We start from the raw sequence: 20,346 nt of genomic DNA on the forward strand, positions 1-20,346 counted from the left end.
TTCGTTCTCTGATTGTATTTTAGTTATCTCATAAATTCTTGAATCTGAAATAGCTCTTTCAGCTATATTCAGATGGTAAACAAATGATACATTAACAAGGAGAAGAACAGGATGATCTTGATGGAATCAGAACTTAAAACTCAGTGAAATCTGGTATATTCAGAGCTGGCATTCATGCCAAAAGGCTTGTCCCTCAGGCTGTATGAACTTGCTCAATTTGGTGCTTCCCAGAAGGAAAAAAGATACTTCAAATCTTTCAAGGGGAAAGCAAGAACTAAGCACTTCAGTATTGTCATGAGAATACACAGTGTATCTCAAGTACTGGAATAAAATCACAGCCTTAGAGCAAGCAGGCTATGCAAACACTGTTTCAAGTCTCTGCTAGAAATATCCTTTTGTAAATCACACCTCCTTTTGAGCAGAGGCTCATGCTATTTCTGTTCTCTCTCAATTTCAGATCTATGTGATCAGTTCAGCTGAACCCCGATTGCCCTTACAGCTGGATGATGCTGTTCGACCAGAAGTGGAAGGAGAAGAGGTGAAAACTTTGCATCCTCAAATGCTTTTTATTGTCTTTGTAGCTGAACAAAAGCATGAAAGCCAAGCAACTTCCTTAATGCGGTGATTCTGGGGGTTTGTTAGGTTTGCATTTTACTTCCTTTGTGCTATCCAGAACTGTGTTCAACATCTCTATGGCTTTGATGTCTGCTGAACTGCAGTAGGAGGTCAAAACCAGAAGGTTTCCAATCTTGTGTGTGTGTCTCCTGCATCCTCATAGCTGGGTTCTGCCTGCCTGTGACCTCTGGGAGAAGTTGCACCTTAAACTTTGCTATGCTGCCACTTTGCTGTATGATCTTTCATACATTCAAGATCATTCTTAGAATGATCTTGAAGTTCTGCTGAATATAAAAATAACCCTTTGCTTTTAGCCAGAAGGGGTTTTTTTCCATTGATTTTCTTTTGTTGAAGTTTTGGGTTTGTAGATTTTTTGGATGTGTGTGTATTCACTGTGTGCTTTTGCGCAACTGTTTAGGATGGAAGAGCTACTGTAAACCAAGATACAAGACTGGACAACAGAATCATTGATCTGAGGGTAAGGAACATGCAGTGCTGCAGGCTTGCCTGCAAGTGTTTATTCTCCATATTTCTAGTCCACAAAGCAATAAAAGTCCTGGATTTGATGGAATTGTATTGTTGGGAGCATGGGATTTTTGAATCCTAAATGTTTGCCTTTACTGACATTAATTAAAGAACATACATTGGTAGTTCAAAGGCAATCATTGATGATTTGATGTGTGGCTGTGTACATCTGTGCTTTTGAGCTGCAAAAGTCAAAGGTGACTGAATAGGGACAATTTAGACACAACATTTTTTCTCAAATATAGTTTTGTGATCCAAAATCTGTAATCTGTAAGAGCTCAGTTTTGAAGTATACGATGTAAGTTCTTGGATTTAACGGGCAATTGGGGTTCTTTACCAGGGAAATTGTACCAGTCTACAGTACCAATCTCACTCTCTTTGTTTCTTCCACAGCATTAATGTATTTTCCTTTTTTTTTCCTGAAACACCTTTCTTTATACAGGTCATGAAGACCCAACCTTCTGTGAATTCATATACCTCCCAAATATTTACCATTTCTGATGAGATGCAAAATATTCTCTACTAAATTACTTGTAGAACTTTGATTCTTTTTTAATGAAACAGCAGCTAGCACTGAAGTGTGAAACTAACTAAGCATTACTGACTTGAGGCATCCTGGCCTTTTCCTAGGCTTTTGAGACATTTTAGGCTCTCCACAATAAAATTTTAATCAACACTGAATGAAGACTGTGCATAGCTCTTTTTTTTTTTTTTTTTTTGATACCTGGTACTACCTTCAGAGTTCTTGGTAATGGCAGTTTCTCAGTAAATCAATCTTTTGGACCTGAGAAATGAAACAAAAAAAGTAATTTATTGGAAAATTAGGAAAAGTTCTGGCACTGAGATGCAGCTTTTTAACATCTGATCTCCTTATTTCAACAATTAAAACTACTTGTGTCAATTGTTTTACTTGTACCAAATTGCTTTTCACTTGACCTTATGTACAATACTAAGTAACTTCAGTCTGTGGTTACTTTTGAGGGTACTCAGTATCTCATCATATTGGTCTCTTAATCTGTCTTAAATTAAGCCTTTAATGAAAAGAATTCTATACTAATGATTGAAAGTGAAAATCATTTGAAGGATCTTCAGCTTATGGTAGTGCTAAGGCAGTGTACTGAATTGAAGGGGACAAATCTGGGATGCTTGAACTGCAGGCTTTACTTGAACATCTGGTGATGCATAAAAATAACCAACAGCACTCCAGAAAAAACTAAGAAAATCCATTATATTGAAGAACCACCTGTATAATAAACTGAAAGGAGCCATGAGACTCAAAGAGAACAAATAAATTATACAAAGGGAAATAACATTTAAAAATACTGAGTGAAAATGGCTTGGAGGTATCCTTGGCTGTAAGGCACTTGAAGGCATCTGCAGAGCAAAGCCTAGGAAGGTAAATAGTAATGGAAAAAGAAGGAAGACTTATGCCAGAATAAACACAAGAGGTGGAATGGAAAGGACTGGATGTTCTTCTGCCCCTGTACACATCCAGTAGTTCAGCATGACCCTCCCAATGCTTCTGAAATGTCTGTGTGAGTACAGCAGTAGGGCATTAGTTGTCAGTATTCTGCTTGGAGGGTGCAGCTGCTGACCTAAGGGGACGTTGCTGTAACCTCTTCTGTGTCCCAACCACTGTTGGGACACCCTTTCTTCAGCAATGTCTGGCACCTTGTTTTGAGCTCTGAACCTTAACTCTGTGTTAAGAAGCTCTTTTTCTCCTTAGCTACAGCAGCTGCTGCAGTGTGATGCTAAGCAGATGTTTCATGCTGAACAGGAATTCAGGTTAGCTTTTCACACAATTGGTAGAAGGATGAAATGGCAGATCTCAGTACCGCAGTTTCTGCGTCTCATCCTCTGCATACACCTGTGGCTGGGTGTGGTTTGGCCACAGCTTGCCCGTGATTGAGCTTGGGTATCTGTCTTGCCTTCCTTCCCTGCTCAGGAAAAATTTCTGTCTCAGACTGTGTCACATTTCTGTGTATCTTTTCTGTTACACCTTTCATTATGTGTTTCAGAACAAAAGCAGATTCTAAATGTGTTATTTTAATATTTTTTTAAGGGAGTGCTGAATAAGCAGAAAATAATGAAGACAAGGGAAATTTCAGAGAAGTTTCTTGTGAGAACACATGCATATATATATATTTGTACATCCTAAGCACTGTTATGTAGTGGAATCACAAGAGTAGGAATACAAAGAAACCCAGAAAGTAGTAATTGATTTTCAGTGATTTAATTCCATAGATTGGAGCTACTGGAGTACAAATGAGGCTTCAAAGAGTCTTTAGTGTTTCAAATGCAGTATATAAGTAGGCATGTCCTGAGGAGGATTGCAAACATGATGTGTTATCTGAACCCTTGTTCCCACAGCTTTTCCTTCTAGGAAAACCATATCATAGGTAACAGAGAAAAATGTTAACAGAATAGTTCTAACAGAGATACTGTGATGATCAGTTCCTACAAGTGTGGGAGGAAGTCCAGCCACAGATAAATGTATAATCTAGTTCTGGTTTCCTCAGTGCCCCAGTTTTTTAAGGAAGAAGGAGGTCACTGAACATCAAAAATAAGGACACTGTTATTTTGAGAAAGGTTTACCAAACTAAATGCATAGATCTTGGTTAGGCTCAGACTAAAAAAAGTCATTTGTATGTAACTAAAATTATTTTATCCATTTAAACACAGTATTTAAAGTAGTTAAGTAATTAGCCAATTTTAAAGAGTGATTAATGTAGGAGATAAATTAATTGAATAGGGCCAAGTCATGATAAAGCAGAGCTGGGAAACTCAGTTATTACATGAATGAAAAAAACTGGATTTCCAAAAATAGCATCACTCCATCCAGCTATGATGTTATACCAAGGAAGGTTTGATTATGATGCAATACAAGAAGTGTAGTTAATAATAAGGAAATTACATTAGTGGAGATGAAAGATGCAAAGTATGTTGCAAAGATTGCAAGACTTCCACTCTTGTGTACATGCGGAAATAGACTGAGTATTGCAGTGAATTATTAACAGTCTTGGATTTTGTTTGCTGGCAGAGATCTCTTAGAAGTGTCTGGTAGTTTAGTTATTTTAAGGTTGGGGATGGGAAGTACTTAAATGTCAAGATGCCAAGCTACTGCTGTGGTTGTTATTGTGAGGTATGGAGAGAAAATGGTGATTATTTAGGGCTAAGGGGTTTTGAAAATAATTTCCAAAGGATTATTACTGGAGAAGAATGAACCTGTTCCTGGTGGGTTAACTCATAAAATACAGATCACACCTTTGGAGTAGAAAAGTTAGTGCTTTAGAGAAAAAAGAGCTGGTAAGAAGAAAGAAAAGTCCTTGTATAGACTAGATTTTCTTTCACATAACCACAGGTGACTGTGAGGAAACCACTGTTGACTTAAATATCTGTTTTTCACAATGGCTTAATGAAAGTCAAACCACTTGATCATAGAGGTGTTTGATTTACCATTCACTTATCATGACAGTTAAAAAGGGTAAAGTAGAGCACTGACTGTGTTTTTAAATCTTTACTTTTCTGCTGCTCTTAAGTTTCACTTAAATATTTGATGATGTGTAGACTTCCCATGTCTGTAAAAAGACCTGCAGAAACTAGATTTCATGAAGTTCTTTGGTACTTGAAAAGTAATGAAGAAAAGACCAGTGAAAAGCTGATTCTTGTAGTTTGCTTCTTAAAATTACCAATTCAGGTTCATCCAGTTTTACATTGTTTAAAAAAACAATGAAGAAAAGTCCAATGAAAGAAACACTAATTCTTGGATTTTACTTCTCAGTTTGCCTTTGAAAAAGTCTGAAGAATGAAACAATTCAGATTCACCCAGGTTTACAATGGACCTGACTTGCTCTGGTTTATTTTTTGTGTTCAGCAGGGCTTCTATCTCAACAGTATCTGTCCAAATGTGACTTGAATTATATGCTTTTTGCAGTCCTGTTGCTACAGTTGTGGCTACTAATGCCCAACTCATTGAGACCAAAGCAAAGCCTTTTTAGGTTCAGTATTATCCTGTCCATACTGCTCAGGGTAGAGCATTAACATTAAACTGTGTCTTTTGTAGTTTATGGATGACAGACTGTGTTATGTGATAATCCAGCTGTACACTGATCTTAATGCACTTTTTTCCCAAATACTCGATTATTTCAAGCTTGATTTCATTGTGTTGGATTCAGTTTCCTCATTGTAAAAGCTGTGTTTTTCTGACTGAATCCAAGCTGTAATGAACAAGCAAATGTTCAGTTTATTTTCCTGTGGGCAGTGATTTGGCAGTGTGTTCATACACAGTCCCAGTCATTTAGACTACAAACTCCATGTTCATATATTCTTGTATTATAATACTGAAATTTGAATAAAAGTACACTTCAGTCACCTTAGTGTTAAAAAAAAAAGTTACTTCAGATAAATTCTGTTTCCTAACAAAACCTTAGTTTGTCCTGTATATAGTGGAGGAATTGCAAAATTAGTTACATGACTTAAAATAATGTATATTACTTAAAAGAGTACAGATTATATTATTTAGCCAGCTATGTATTTAATGTTCCTGATGGAAGATGGGTAGCTACAGCAGGCAAACAGAAAAGCAAGAATAAGGGGAGAGCAGAACAAATTCTGCAGCTGATGTGAGAGTAAAAAGAAAGTTGACAAGTTCTCATGTCTGTGCATCGGTCTCACCTCACTGAGATGTGATCATCTCAGTTGGTGTGAACTGCCCTCAGTTCCACTGAAAAACATTTGGCAGCACACGTGGCTGTTGTTCTGACACTGCAGCTTGGGCCAAATGAAAAGTGATAATTGTTTTTATAATCTTACACTGCTCAGTTTTGTCATTAATATCTTCCTTCGTGGCATCTGAATAATAAACACACAGGTGAAATTAGACTGAGGATATGACTGAAACTCATACTTCAGCATTGTTCCCTAAACTTTTCTTCTGCTGTCTGTAACAAAGGTGATTATTGAAAATAATGAGTTTTTCTGTAAAATTAACTTTGAAAACTGAGTTAAAACATTAACATTGTTAACTGCAACAGCATTTGTATCATAAATTTGTTTCTGTTTCTGATTAATTCTTGAAACAGTGTTGACTTTGCCAAAGTCTCAGATAAGATAGTTTGTCAATATGTATGTGGAAGGGTTCCTATTGGAGTAAACACTACGCAAATAGAATGCCATGGTAAAATCTTACTTTAAGGCAAAGGTAAAAATCAATTAATTTTGACAGCTGTCTCTTTAGCTTGCTGTATTGTACCTAAGTATGGAAGCTCAAATTGTGACTGTGTTACTTACCATTGTAAAAACGTTGCTATATATACCAGCCTCTCAGTTACTGAATTATTTTCTTCAAATGAATTTGTTCTCTTTGTGTTCTGAACATCACACCAGTGCAAAGCATGTTATTAAATCTGAAAAGTTCTTTCTCCATTTTTAAAATCCTGGAAATTGTAGTGGCACATAAAGCTTTTGAGGTCATTGATTTGACTCCACTGCAAATTGTCAGATGCAGTTCTTTATGAGTTTATCTCAGATGTCTCGTGGGTCTGTTTAATTCTTATAAGAAGGCTGCACTATCACAAATTCCCAACAGTATCCATGTTGTCAGTCTCTGAGTGAATGGACACTGAAACTCGGCCACCTTTGCTGAAAGAAGAGTGGTCTTGTCAGATCTAATTTAAAGTATGGAGAATTGCTGCTTGGTTTTGGTCTGCAGTTAAATAAAAGCTTCAGTGTCCAGTTCTGTGAATTTGGCTGCTTTCATAAATGCTGTTTCTAAGCATATCGTTATAGATAGCTTAGCTTGTCCTTGCCCTGCATCCTGACAAAGGACTGGAGCTGTTACTGCCTGACAAACCTTTGCTACTGGAGAGCTGTGTTAGATATTGACTTACTGTGTTTCTGTGCACAGTTTTCGGTCAGACCATGTAATTGCTTTCAGACTGGGTTTATCAACTGGTTTTCTTTTTCCTGGGGCTGTTTGACTCACTACTGCATTCTCACTTGCTCTGGCATGAAACTGCTGTTAGTTCACACCAAGGGTAGAAGATATTTTGTAGCCATGTATTGTTTCTATCCTGATTTATGTTGATGTTATGTTGTTACGCTTCTCTCAGCGATTTTAGATGTGTCTAATTCATCAAAAACTTTATTGAGAAACTTAAATGTGACTTAAAGTTGTCAACTTTTTCACCTTTCAAGTAGGAGATAGTTAAGAAGAAAAAATCCTTTCAAATCATCCTGGTACTTGGATGTACTGCCAAATTATGCCCTTAACTCAGGCAGAGTCTTACCATATGTCTGTTTCTGGGTGACCAATGTGAAAAAGGTGAAAAACTTTGAGGGTACTTTTGTAACTGTTGCTCAAAACCTCATTTGCTTCATTTTGAACATTTGGAGTAGCATCTGTGGTCTATCAGACGTGGTTTATCAGACAGTGAGAACTGCTATTATTTACTAGTCTCAACCACTTACCAGCCTGAAATATTTCATTGGTCAACTAAAACAGCAAATAACTCCAAACAGCTACAGATCTCCAGTATTATTGCAGTTTTCACTTTGGGTTTGTTGGTAAAGGGATGTCTTTATCTTGCAGGGATGATGGATGTAGCTTTATTTCAGCGTTTCTACTGACTGTCTATCTAAATTTGGCTGCTCATATAATTTGTTTTGGTTGGAGGTTTTTTGTTTCGTGGTTTGGTAGAGGAGTTGTGAAAAAGCCCACAAGACTTTTCTTACCCTAACTGAAGAGCTGGGTGCTATTCAGAAAGGGAAGTAAACAGTGCTGTGACGCAGGTTGTCATAAAGAACCGTTCTCCTGCTCGTTTGCAGGAACTCGTTGGTCTTTTTGTACCCTTTTAGGTTGCTCACTGTCACATTTGAGATGCTGAAAGCACAAAATCAGATACGGCTTCAGTGCTGATACCTCACAGTCTTTGCAGCAGTCACTAAGGTGGTTGTTTCATTCTTTAGGCCAAAAGTGTTCCAGGAATGTTTAGTGTAGGTATTTGCTAACTCAGATGAGTAGCTCAATTGTGTCATGTGCATAAACAAAATTTTCAATTCAGTTAAATCTACTTCTGTTTTCAGCTAAATTTACTTTTAAAGTAGGGTGAAAAAAAGACGGAACTGCAGTTCATATAAACAGGTGTTACATGGGCTGCTTAAATGTTGGAAGTGTAGACCTTAGGTTTTGGATGTTTTTGTGGCAGTGTTGTACATGGTTAACATGTGGCTGTGTTTTTACATGAAAAAACATTGTATTTGGTAGCCTTTAACAGGCAGACATTTCTTCCTTATGTAAGTTATTAATGGCTTTGCTTTTATCATGCGCTGTGTATCCTGCAGCTGTTCTAGTTCAGTGTGCTGAAAGCTTTTTAATAGATTTAGTGCTTTTATTCAATTTCTTCTGATAAAACCTTTATTTGCAGGAGCACATCTCATAAATCAGGTATTTTTTTTTAATGTAAAATTTGCCATAGTGCCTCGTTTATAACTAAATATGCTGTAAATTGAAATTAATAATTTCTTTGGTTTCCTTTCCTGTTTCCTTCTATGTAACAGACAATTACAGATTTGCACTTCTCACTGTTTAGGCAGATACAATAATCAGGTATTCCTGAGGGAAGGAATTCAGTTGTCCAGAAGAAGTAATAGTCAGGAAAAACTAACATAGGATTCATTGTTTTATATTCTTCTTGTAGACCTCCACTAGTCAGGCAATCTTCTGCCTCCAGTCTGGTATTTGTCAGCTTTTCCGAGAAACTCTCATTCGCAAGGGATTTGTGGAAATTCAGACTCCCAAAATCATTTCAGGTACTGTATATGTGATCCAGCCACTACAGTTGTGCTTCTTTTATAGTTGCTCAGTGTACCTATATGACAAAAATTCAGTAAGTTTTATTTAAAAAACATATATTTTCTTTCTAGCTTAGATGCAACGCAGCGAAGTTGCAGGTGTCAGAATTGGTCTTTACTTTTCTCCTGACTTAGGCTATTAAAAAAATGACAAGAAAAATTATATATACACACCTGATTAATGTAGTTCGCAATGCTTATGAATGTCTAATTCTGATCATATGCATTATTCTTCAAATCAGTGTTCTTTGTGTTGAGCACTGCCTGTTCCATTCTCAGTATTAAAAAAAACCAGTCTAATTTAGATTAAAAGACAATTCCATTATAAAGATGTTGCAACAAACATATGGTGTAAAATATGATGCCTTTATATGGCACAATTTGTCACTTCTTTAGCCATGAGAATGTGGGAAAATAGAAGGTGGTAGACCTTTTTCTTTTTGGAAATATGGAATAACAACTTCAGTCTTAAAGTCTGAAATGTAGACTTTGTTTCTATTTCTTTTGATTTGCCGTATTGTTTTCAAAAGTCCAGTTGCTTGATGTACTGGTGGACATTTTTCTTCCATCTTGTTTGTACTCTTTGAGGTTTTGTTGATACCACTAAGATACATTGTATGGAAAATCAGAGCAGAACATTTGTGTGTAACACATTATGTGTTGTTACATTATGTGTTACATTACTGTGTTACTGTATGTACATTCAGTTTTTAAAAGTTACCTGTGTTAGGCCACTGCACCTCTCACCTCATGTGCTGGGAATAGGCAAGGTGAAGTGGTGCGGTTTTGGTAGGTGTAAGGGAAAGGATTGTGATCCTTGTTCCTGTCTATGAAAATTGCCTCAAACTGAGAAAAAGCTTTATAGCTTTGGCTCATGCCGTTTGGTAAATCTGGGATTGGATGTGAGAGAGGTTTCTGCTTTCAGTTAGCGAGGATGGTCCTGGCAAAACAGGATATGCGCTTTGATCTGAGGTTCTGCAGTGAACCCATGGCAACCTGAGTCACTGGCAGAGATTGGTTTCCACAGAAATGTGGGGCTGCAGGTAGATGTGTTAGTACAGATATGTATTCTGCTGTTCTCACTCTAAGGTGAAGGTCAGCTGCAATAGTAACATTTTAAACTACCCCAGCTAAATTTGCAGATTTTCAAGAAAAGGTGTGACAGTCCTGATCTGTAAAATTTACCTTGGCATGAATGGATGCAAATATGTATTTTTCCTCTAATACACTTTGAAGAAAAATCTCTTTCTTATCTTTAAATGATAGACCAATAATCTATCATTTTACCTCTGATTGATTTTTTACATTTTTATTTTAATAATTGCTAAATTTTATTTCAATAATTCCTTATAAAAGCACTTGCTTTCTAGCTGCCAGTGAAGGAGGAGCCAATGTGTTTACTGTATCCTACTTCAAAACCAGTGCCTACCTGGCTCAGTCCCCACAGCTGTACAAGCAGATGTGTATATGTGCTGACTTTGAAAAGGTTTTCTGCGTCGGGCCAGGTAAGAAAAGCTTTGCTTTGTGCAGTGTGTGAAGTGTGCCCTGGTGGCTTTTAGCAGCTGTGGTACAAGTGAGATAACACACACACACACACACACACACTAAAGCTTTGAAACGTTTCACTTGGTGTAGTTTCACTTACCAAACCAAATTTCAGTTGAGGAGACTGCTGACAGTAAAGTTGACAGAGAAGTTGCTGTACATGTACCAAACAACATTACTTAGAACAAGCTTACTTTTACCTGTCAGTAAATAATAAAAAATGAATAATTTCCAGTCTCATGCTCTCTTTCTCAAAAGCTGATACAAACATGGCCTCTTTAGGTGGCAATACAATAGTTTTCTTCAAAGACCTCAAGTTGTTTAAAGATACCTAACCCCTAAATGCCGAAAACAAGTCAATAACAGTGTATAAACCAAAAAAGCCTGCAAACAAATTCCAAGTAATTCAGAAGGTCTTAAATTTCTTGTTAATCACTAACAGATGAGTCATGGTTTATGGGAAGATGTGTTTATATTAGACTCATCTACCCATCCCAGAAGACACACACGTGTACAAGTCCACTTCCTCTGAAAAAGGCAGTTTTCAAATCTGAAAGTTCTTGTGTGCTTGAAAGCTTGTCTGTTTTTTCCCCTTGCGACTTAGTCTAACCAGAGATCCTGCCTCTCTGTGGATTGTGTCTGTCTTGTATCCTTTGAGCACCACAGCTGCAGTAGTGCTGTCACTGTTAAAAATGATGCCCTGAGGCTGCTAGTTATATTTGTGTCTTTCAGTGAGAGTTTTCATGTCTGTCTAATACTAATGACGATTGTTATTTTTCCTACTAGAGTGATGATTTTAGGTCAGTTAGAAATTCTGTTGTTTAATTTTACAGTATTTAGAGCTGAGGACTCCAATACCCACAGACACCTGACTGAATTTGTTGGTCTGGATATTGAAATGGCTTTTAATTATCACTATCATGAAGTGGTAGATGAGATTGCAGATACCCTGGTGCAGATATTCAAGGGGCTTCAGGAAAGGTAATAAAAGCATTTCCTTCTTTCAATGAGCAACTTTGTTTGTTTGACATCTCTTGCACTGTGGAATGAAGTAGGCAAGCCTTTTATCCTCAGTTTGTTAGATAATCATTGGTAATCTAATTTGCAACACAACTTTGAAACATATTTTCACTTTGCTCTTAACTGTTTCTTTGTGCCTGACTTCTAAGGTTCACTCAAGCCATAGGTCAGTAAACTACTTTTAGCATCTCCTGGAGTATGCTGGTTTGTGCCAAGAAACTTGCTGTCTGCTCTTGAAAAGACTTCCTAAGAGAAATAATCCATCCTTAATTAATGTCCTTTTTGTGCCACTATGGGTAGATGGTTCTATTTCAAAAGTTATTTTAATATTTACTATATAAGAAAGTTTTCTTGCATAAAAAAAAGATTGTACCAGCCTGCATTTCTTCCTTGATAACAACAAGGATTATTTTCCATTTTTCACAGTCTAATGCATTAAAAAGCCAGGCTAGAAGTTTAGGAAGTGGTTTCCGTTTGTTTACAAATTATACTTTTGCCAGCAGAAATGCAAATCTTTGTCTGTCCAGAAGGAAATTTCTTGTGTATATTTGGATATTACTCCAAATTTTACTTCAAAAAAGAACCTAGGTAAATACTACAAATCAAAGGGGTGATTTCAGTGTCTTTACTGTGAAAATTCGACCTAGACAATTACTTCTTACAAAAGGGATTTAACAGAAGTAGTAGTAAAATATTAACATCAGTGAAGTAGGTGCATTAACTTTGTTGGAACAAGTCATTACAGAATTTCTCCAGAAGTGGTTTTAATGCAGTTTTTATGTTGCAAGAGGGACCTCTTGTGGCAAAATCACAGAATCATTATTACGTGCAAGTTCTTGGCTGTTGTATATTTGGCTTCTGTTCTTGTTTCTTTGTCTGTAGATTCCAAACTGAAATTCAGACAGTGAGCAAACAGTTCCCTTGTGAGCCATTTAAGTTTTTGGAGCCAACTCTGAGGCTGGAATACCGTGAAGGTGTGGCCATGCTTCGAGAGGCTGGTGTGGAGATGGGTGATGAAGAGGATCTCAGGTACTTGGCAGGACATAACTGTGTCAGTCTTGGGAAAGTGGTAGTGAAGTGTCAGTTTTGTATTGAGCACCTGACAGCCCTCAATAAGGACCCACAGCTTTTAGAGGAATAAACAGCAGTTTTGTCCAGATCTCTTGACAAGTAAATGAGAGGATGTGAAAATAATCCTTTCTTTTAATGTAGACTACAGGTACAAACTCTGAAATCTGACAGAAAATAACTCACAACATGAAGTGAGAATGGAGGAAAAGAAGTGTTTGTTTGTCCAGCAATTGCAGTCCTTCATGTGATTACAGCATGTCTTTGACTAGAGAGTAAAAGATAAATAATAAAAAGATTCTGCTGCCTTAAGGTTTTTCTTTTAACTTTTCTTTTAACACCCTTCCATTTCTTCCTTCCACCTCTCAGGAAAATGATTAAACAATCTTGATGAATTCCCATTGATTTACTGAGAAATGGTTTAATTAGAAGTTTATATATAAACTTTACTAAAGATGTTTAATTCATTAACACAGTTCTGTTCTTTCCCATAGTATATCCAGCACCTTTAGGGTACTGTGTGATTTTAAGTTAAACCATCTGTGTATCAAATAAAGTTTCCATCATAAGAGTTTGATGGAGGAAAATCATTTTGTCAACAACTGTTCATGTGTTTCTCACTTACTGTGTCATACACAAGATGTATGGCAATAGGAGATGTAGTACACAGTTCTTTAGTAATCAGAATATGGTAACTAGGAAGAATATTCTTAGGTACCAGTTAATTTAAGGAATTTCTAGGATCAATATGAAATATTCAGAAACAAATAGATATATTTTATTTCTGCAATTTCTGTATGCACAACCCAAAACAGTCAGAAACAAGTACTAGATTTTCTAAGGGTCAGGGTGCAGCAACTCTGTAGTTTGTAATCTTTTGGGCTTTGTCAAGTATATCACGAATACAAGTTTAAATCACTTCATTTTAATGATGATAATCTTTTTCAGCACACCTAATGAAAAGCTCCTGGGACGCCTGGTAAAGGAAAAGGTAACAATTATTTTAGAGTAAATAAATTTGTCACTGAATCTTAAACTTGATATTGTAGATTCATAGGGTTGGTGTAAATACTTACATGTAAACAGTATCTCAGAACATGCAGAAATTGTGAAGAGTTGGTGATAACCATTTTTTAATTGACTGCATTCCCATTTTGGTGCTATGTATTTCATCTACTGTCAGTTTTGGTTTTGTCATTAATAAGCAGTTTCAAACCATTTTTATTTTTTTATATTTATTTCTATCGTATATTATACTGAGGACACCAAACAGGCTAGTATGTTTCAAAGCCAATTCTTAGGAGACTTTAAAAAAACCCAAAAAGACCAGAGTCTAGCAAAATCTATTGGAGAAGATGAGATCTTTGGGGGAGGAAAAAAAGTACCTGTTACAGCAACACATTTTACTGCTCAGCATTTGTAAGTTTACACTAGAAAAAGTATTGAAAAAATGAGAAAGAATGCACCACTTTTATTGATAACTTAGACAATATTGTGGGAAGCTATTGGGAAATTTTTTTAAATTCTATTTCAAAGATTCACTGGTTCTGTCTTTCTCTTGTAATTTGTTTTTTATGTAATTTTCTCTTGTACTAACTGTTCTGAATTACTTATTCAGTATGACACAGACTTCTATATTCTTGACAAATATCCTCTTGCTGTGCGGCCTTTTTATACAATGCCAGACCCAGCCAACCCTGTAAGTAAAATTCCTTGTTGTTAATGGGTTTTTTTCCTTTTTTTTTTTTCTTTTAGTTTAAATTATTTCATGTAGGGATAACTTGATAATACAGATAAAATGTATTAATATGACCAGAGATCATTTAGTTCCAGCCTTGCTGTAATTAAAATTATGATAACAAGATGAGGTCAGGGTTACATGACTTGTCAAATGTTTTCAGTTACTCTTCACTGGTGAAGACATATCAGAAAGAAATGAGCAAAAACTAGGAGGGCTTTATGAAGAGATCTCCATGGTCAAACACTTTCGCCATCACTGAAAAGTGGCAAAAGCATTCTTCCAGGGCAGCAGACATTTTAGCAGAAATTAGGCTTTTTTTACAGCATTGGATATCAGAAAATTATGTTATTGAGAGGTAAATATTTACAAACTATGGAACTGTGGTAGAAAATAAACTCCTTTTTGGTGTTTCCAGAAAACCTCTAACTCATATGATATGTTCATGAGAGGGGAAGAAATCTTGTCTGGAGCTCAGAGAATTCATGACCCCCAGCTGCTGACAGAGCGAGCCAAGCATCATGGCATTGGTAACAAGGCAATTTAAAATTGTTTCTAATTCTGTTTAACCATATAGAGTGGGGTATTAAGAAACTAGTGAGTCTTCCAGCAACATCTTGTTGAATAGTTTTTAATAAATAGTTATTAATAAAATTATATAACAACACTGTTACGGTCATAAATTCTAGATAGCTGTGGACAATTTACATGTTCAATGAGTAAAGCCCCACTGTTAGTTTGTAATTTCTTTGTTGTGCTTGTAGTCCTGAAGTTATTTGTCTGTTTGGCTTGGGGTTCATTAAGCAGGTGAAAAAACGATATTTTTCTTTTCTAGATTTGGAGAAAATAAAGGCTTATATTGACTCTTTCCGGTTTGGTGCACCTCCACACGCAGGTGGTGGAATAGGTAAGTATCTCTATTTTGTTTAGCCTTAATTTATACTGCTCAGTCCCAAGCAGAGTTCAGTATAAAATTCTGAGTAGTGACCTTATTAGGTAAATTTGTGGGGCTGTTTATCCTGGAGAATATAAGGAGAGAAGCTCAAATTTAAGGATCATCATTAAATAAATAGGCAAAATACTAATGGCACAGTCTGGCGAGTTTAAAAAGAAGGTTAGCCCAAGAGAAAGTGCCACCTCACTAGCCAGGCACATTACTTTCAAATTTGACCAATGAGGAAAATTTAATGAAGCAAGAAAATAGTGTATTATGTATGGATTTATCAAAGTCACCATCATACCAGCAGCCACTGGTCTCTGTGTATTTGATGAAGGTGTTTTGCAGTGACGAGAAATAAGTGATTGTTTCTGCATCTGTTTGGGAGCATGCAACACTGGCAGGTAATCCAAAATAATTTAGGCCAGTCAGAACTGACACCAAGGAAGCTGAAGATGCATCTTTCCTTCAGAGTACATGGTCCTCGTGGCAAAGTACCAGCCAAACAGGAGATGCCATGAGGATTAACACTGGGTTCAAACTGTTCCATGTTGAAACCTTAACATAGGAGGTGTATGGAAAAACAAGTGTGCATCTGGGTTCCACCCACCATGGCTGGGGTGCTTACAGCCCCAAGGATTAGAAGTGCCAATATCATGGGCTGTGCTCACACTGCTGTGTGAGGCTGGCCCCAGCTGGGAAGGACCTGCAGCTCCTTTGGGGCTTTGAACAAAGACTGGCAGTGCTGATGGGCTGTTTTCATCTGCTCTAGGGCTGGAGAGAGTAACCATGCTGTACCTGGGGCTGCACAATGTCCGTCAGACCTCCATGTTCCCGAGGGATCCCAAACGCCTGACGCCCTGACAGGAGCTGCTCTGAGAGTTGGGAATGCTCTGCCCTGCAAATAGGACCTGACTGCAGGCATAGCCCCTGCTGCTGATGAACATGTATTGATTGATTTGAGCATTATGATATGCAATTAAAAACAAAGTTCTCCTTTATTAAGTGCCACAGTAATTTTTTTTATGCTTATTTGTTTATTTAAAGGAAAATATTTTAACAGATCGAGACTCTTTGTATTGGCAGCTGCACATTTTTAATGAAAATGGGATACTTTGAATTAGTATTTTAGTGTCACATTAAACTGTATCATTTTTCTAAACATTTTAATAAATTATGCAATAACCATTTTGCATTTTTAACTTATGTCAGCAAGATTGAATATTCTGAAGTACTGGCTCCAAGATAAAGTGACTGGATGCTTGCAATTTAAAAATCTGGAGAGACCAGCCAGTTGATAATTTACATGAGTGTCAGGTGAGAAAGCAGGTGGGAACATTCTTAACAAGAAATCTTCGTAAGAAGTTGTTAAAATAGGTTGAAATAAAGCTCTCAAAGTAAACTAGATACAAATTTGTCTGTTTTTTTGCTTTGTATCCTCACAAGATAATGAATCAATAAGGTTTTTTTGGTTTGGTTTTTTTACTGATAAAATAACTGTCTAAAGTTTAAATGTATTTTCTATCTTCTCCGCATTTTTGTGAAAGTTGTATAAAAGCCATAGGCCTGAGAGGCTACTATTTGAGAATGATTGCAAATTTACACATGCTCATGGAATACACAAGGGATATATAATATTCTCAGAAAAGAAATGGATAGTGAGTTTGAGAGCAGGTCATGTGTTTTCCTGCCTGACCCAGCCTATGAGATAACAAACAGAACAAGGATTTCATACATCTTTTACCAATGAAAAAAACCCCAAATTATGTAAGCCAATCTATTTCAGGGTGTTTTTTTATTTATAAATGCTGTGAACAGCCCAACTTTGTACACTTAGAAAAATTGAGTGTTTCTGTAAGCAGAGTGCTTTTGAAATTCTTTCTTGACATACTTTTTCTCTGATTATTCACTTACATGAACTCCTCAGTCTGGAGCAGTGCACAAAGCTGCTTCTTCTCATCGTCCTCTTCCTCCCAAGCCAGAGAATGTTCCCTGCATTTGAAGAGGCGCCAGTGTATCTGAAACTTCCTTTTGTAGACTGCATCTGAGAGTTGGTTTTCAAATTTGAAACATTTTGTAAGTGTTGCTGCCAAAGAGCAAAGGATTAAATTCCTGACTTGGGTACTGCAATAGTTACTCTAATATTCATACATATTTGTAATTCCTGACTTGATTTTTGCTTAACATTTTACATGATCAAGTTTTCAGTAGGAGGTATGGTGTGGATGGTCTGTGTTACCTTGATTTTTAAATGTCAGGGAAGTTACATATTGGTTATTCTACAGAAAGGTCAGTGAGGCTGTGTATAAATTGTGTGGAGTTTTACAAAAGGGCAAATCATCTTTGCAGCTGCCGTGGAACAAGACTTAATTTTAATGTCTTATGACAAGAGTTCTCCATTAGAAAACAATCATACTAAAGGTCAGTCAGGTAAAGTACTGGAAATGTAGAAGTTAAACTTTGTTTAGAAATCACACAATTCAAGGAATAATGCTTAGCAGCTTCGCTTGTGAGTCAATTGTAATTAATTTACTGTGGAATCTTCCCCAAATTATTAACTTGAAAATCTTACACTCTAGCCAGTTGTACTTTGCAAAGCTAAGTGGATTATAAACACAGCTCCTTGTCACAGACTTATTACTGATGAATCCAAGTTTCAAAACAGTTGTTTATTTAGCTAAGCTAACTGGAATTAATTTAGTTTAATTACCTTTGTTCATACAGAACTGGTAATATATTCCACTTTGGATGTGCATTCTTCTAACCAAGAGCAAAATTACTGACTTAAATTTCCTGTCCACAAAAGAAATATCCTGGGTGCTGTTTCTTGTTCTAGATCTGACAGCAAGTTTTGTGCATACATGCCTTTAATAACTGTGCTTATACCAATTCTGTTGGGAGTTACTCAAAATCATTCTCTAGCTTGATTTATTCACAGTAACTGCAGAAGAACAAGAATTAGGATGGAGGCCCCGATTCCTTTGTATGCTTTCATGAATGCAGCCTTTCTTAGCTAAGAGAAAATAATTATGATCATAAATCAAAATGCAAAATGCATTTGTCCTGAATGTCATCTTAACAGGACACTTTAGTGGGAGCTGCACAGTGTTAGAACTTAGTTTGGAACACTGTAAATAATTAAGGTCTGGAAGACCTTTAGTCTTTTGATAGGTAGTAAGTCTGCTGTAATAGTTCTGGAAAAGTAAAACCTGTACTGTCCTTTATTTTCAGTAACTTGCAGGAAGTTTACCAGTTTACAAGGAGTCCACATTGGTGCTTCCTCTTCACCAGGTAAAATGGTTTTGGTTTTGTTTTCTCTCATTATATACAGATGGTAATTACAGTAGTGCAATTTTTTAAACTAAGAAACTGTAAAGTACATTTTTTAGAATAGCCAGGGAGTGTGTCTGCTCAGAACAAACACAAAGCTTCAGTTTGCTTCTGAAGTTTATCTGCACCGTTTTCCTGTGAAAACCCATCTGTGTTCGCTGAGCTGTTTGAATCTGCCCAGTGGGAAAGAGGACTCAGGCTGTTCTTTTGGCAGCCAAGTGCAGGCCTGGCTCCCCATGGCTGCCCACACCTGCTGGGATAATCCTGGTGCACAGCACCTCACAGCTGCTTGCTCCCTGCCCAGTGGGCCCAGGGCAGGAGGAAGGGAAGAGTAAAAGTAGGAAAACTTTGTGCTTTTACCCAGTGTCTGTCAGTTCCAAGCATATTGGACACCACTCCATGTGAAAGCAAGGGATGGAGGAGTGCCTTGACAATACCCATTGTGGAGCACCATATGGCTGCCTTCATACTGGGGTTCCAGAAAGTTACTGAAACAGATTTTAATTATTTACTGTTTCTTCTTTGGGTAATACTAGCTTCTTTTTTGAGAGAGAGAAATCATCTAGGATGGATTACTTCTTTTAAAACAAGCCTCACAACCAACTTGTGCGCATTTTTCCTAATACAATCTCACAAAAAATGGAATTTACTCACCACAAGTGTTATAAAAATTACCAAGTTAGTTCTACAATACTCATGTTTTCTTACCATCTTGCAGTTAAGTCTCTGTTCACTATATGGCAAGTGCACCGTAACATGAACAAACACTGCTGCAGGAGGCTGCTGGCACTTCTGAAAGTGTTTCAAAACTGAAAAAGAGCCCTTAGCTACTTAATTACAGCAAAATTCCCAATTTAGGGCAGAGATTAATGACTTTGCAGGTGGCAGAGCAGTTCTAAGCAATTTTTCATAGATGTTGAAGTGGTTCCTGCTGGCAGGCGCTGTGTGCCAGCAGCTGCCATTCGGGAATGGCTGTCAGCCATGGCACCGCTTGGCAAATGTTGCCTTCAACCATCCTGCAACAGTGCCAATGAGGAGCCAAGTGTCCAGACGGTAACCTGACCCTCACCTGGCGTGCTTTACACCCTTTCCACCTGGGCCAGTTCTTCAGAAGCTGGAAATGATCCATGGTGTGGGTCCCCTCAGTGAGCAGCTGCCCAAGTGCCTCCTGCACACATTGTGGGGATTCCCTGGCTCGGGGATTCCTCATCATCAGTGCCCTGGCCACAGCACATTTTAACTTCAGCTACCATAGCTGATTTCTTCCTGGGCAAAGCAGTGCCGTGTGGAAGTTTCACTGCAGCTGCTGTGCTGAAGCTGCCCACGCCTGACATCTCCATGCTTGTGGTTCTGGCATCCCCAGCATAAGGACATGAAACTGTTGGAGAAAGTCTACAAGAGGGCCATGAAGTTGATAAAAAGGGATGGAACACCTCGCTTGCAAACAGGCTGAGAAAGTCTGGGCTGTTGAGCCTAGGGAAGAGAAGGTTGTGTGGAGACCTCATAGCAACCTTCCAGTATCTGAAGAGGCTACAGGGAAGACTCCTTGTCAAGAACTGTAGTGACAGGACAAGGGGAATGGAGACAAAGTGAAAAACGGGAATTAAAATGAGATATTAGGAAGAAATTTTGTGCTGTGAGCATGGTGAGACGCTTCGTGGTGAGAACGGGTTGCTCTGGGAGGTTGTGGATTCCCCATCCCTGACAGTTTCAATAC

The 20,346-nt window shown here is 37.5% G+C and overlaps 1 protein-coding gene across 1 annotated transcript in view; it reads left to right on the forward strand.

The window, feature by feature from the left end:
* Positions 1–16,712, forward strand: part of DARS1 (aspartyl-tRNA synthetase 1) — a 36,504-nt gene extending 19,792 nt beyond the window's left edge. The window contains exons 6-16 of the mRNA XM_058840197.1: positions 458–538; positions 1,034–1,093; positions 8,838–8,949; positions 10,362–10,496; positions 11,370–11,517; positions 12,439–12,585; positions 13,573–13,615; positions 14,243–14,323; positions 14,781–14,892; positions 15,198–15,269; positions 16,072–16,712. Coding sequence (XP_058696180.1) covers positions 458–538; positions 1,034–1,093; positions 8,838–8,949; positions 10,362–10,496; positions 11,370–11,517; positions 12,439–12,585; positions 13,573–13,615; positions 14,243–14,323; positions 14,781–14,892; positions 15,198–15,269; positions 16,072–16,163 — 1,083 coding nt within the window. The 3' untranslated portion in view covers positions 16,164–16,712. The remainder of the gene's footprint in view (positions 1–457; positions 539–1,033; positions 1,094–8,837; positions 8,950–10,361; positions 10,497–11,369; positions 11,518–12,438; positions 12,586–13,572; positions 13,616–14,242; positions 14,324–14,780; positions 14,893–15,197; positions 15,270–16,071) is intronic.
* Positions 16,713–20,346: the final 3,634 nt, after the last annotated feature.

This window comes from Poecile atricapillus, chromosome 5 (genome assembly GCF_030490865.1).
Source record: "Poecile atricapillus isolate bPoeAtr1 chromosome 5, bPoeAtr1.hap1, whole genome shotgun sequence".
NCBI classification, from domain to species: Eukaryota; Metazoa; Chordata; class Aves; order Passeriformes; family Paridae; genus Poecile; species Poecile atricapillus.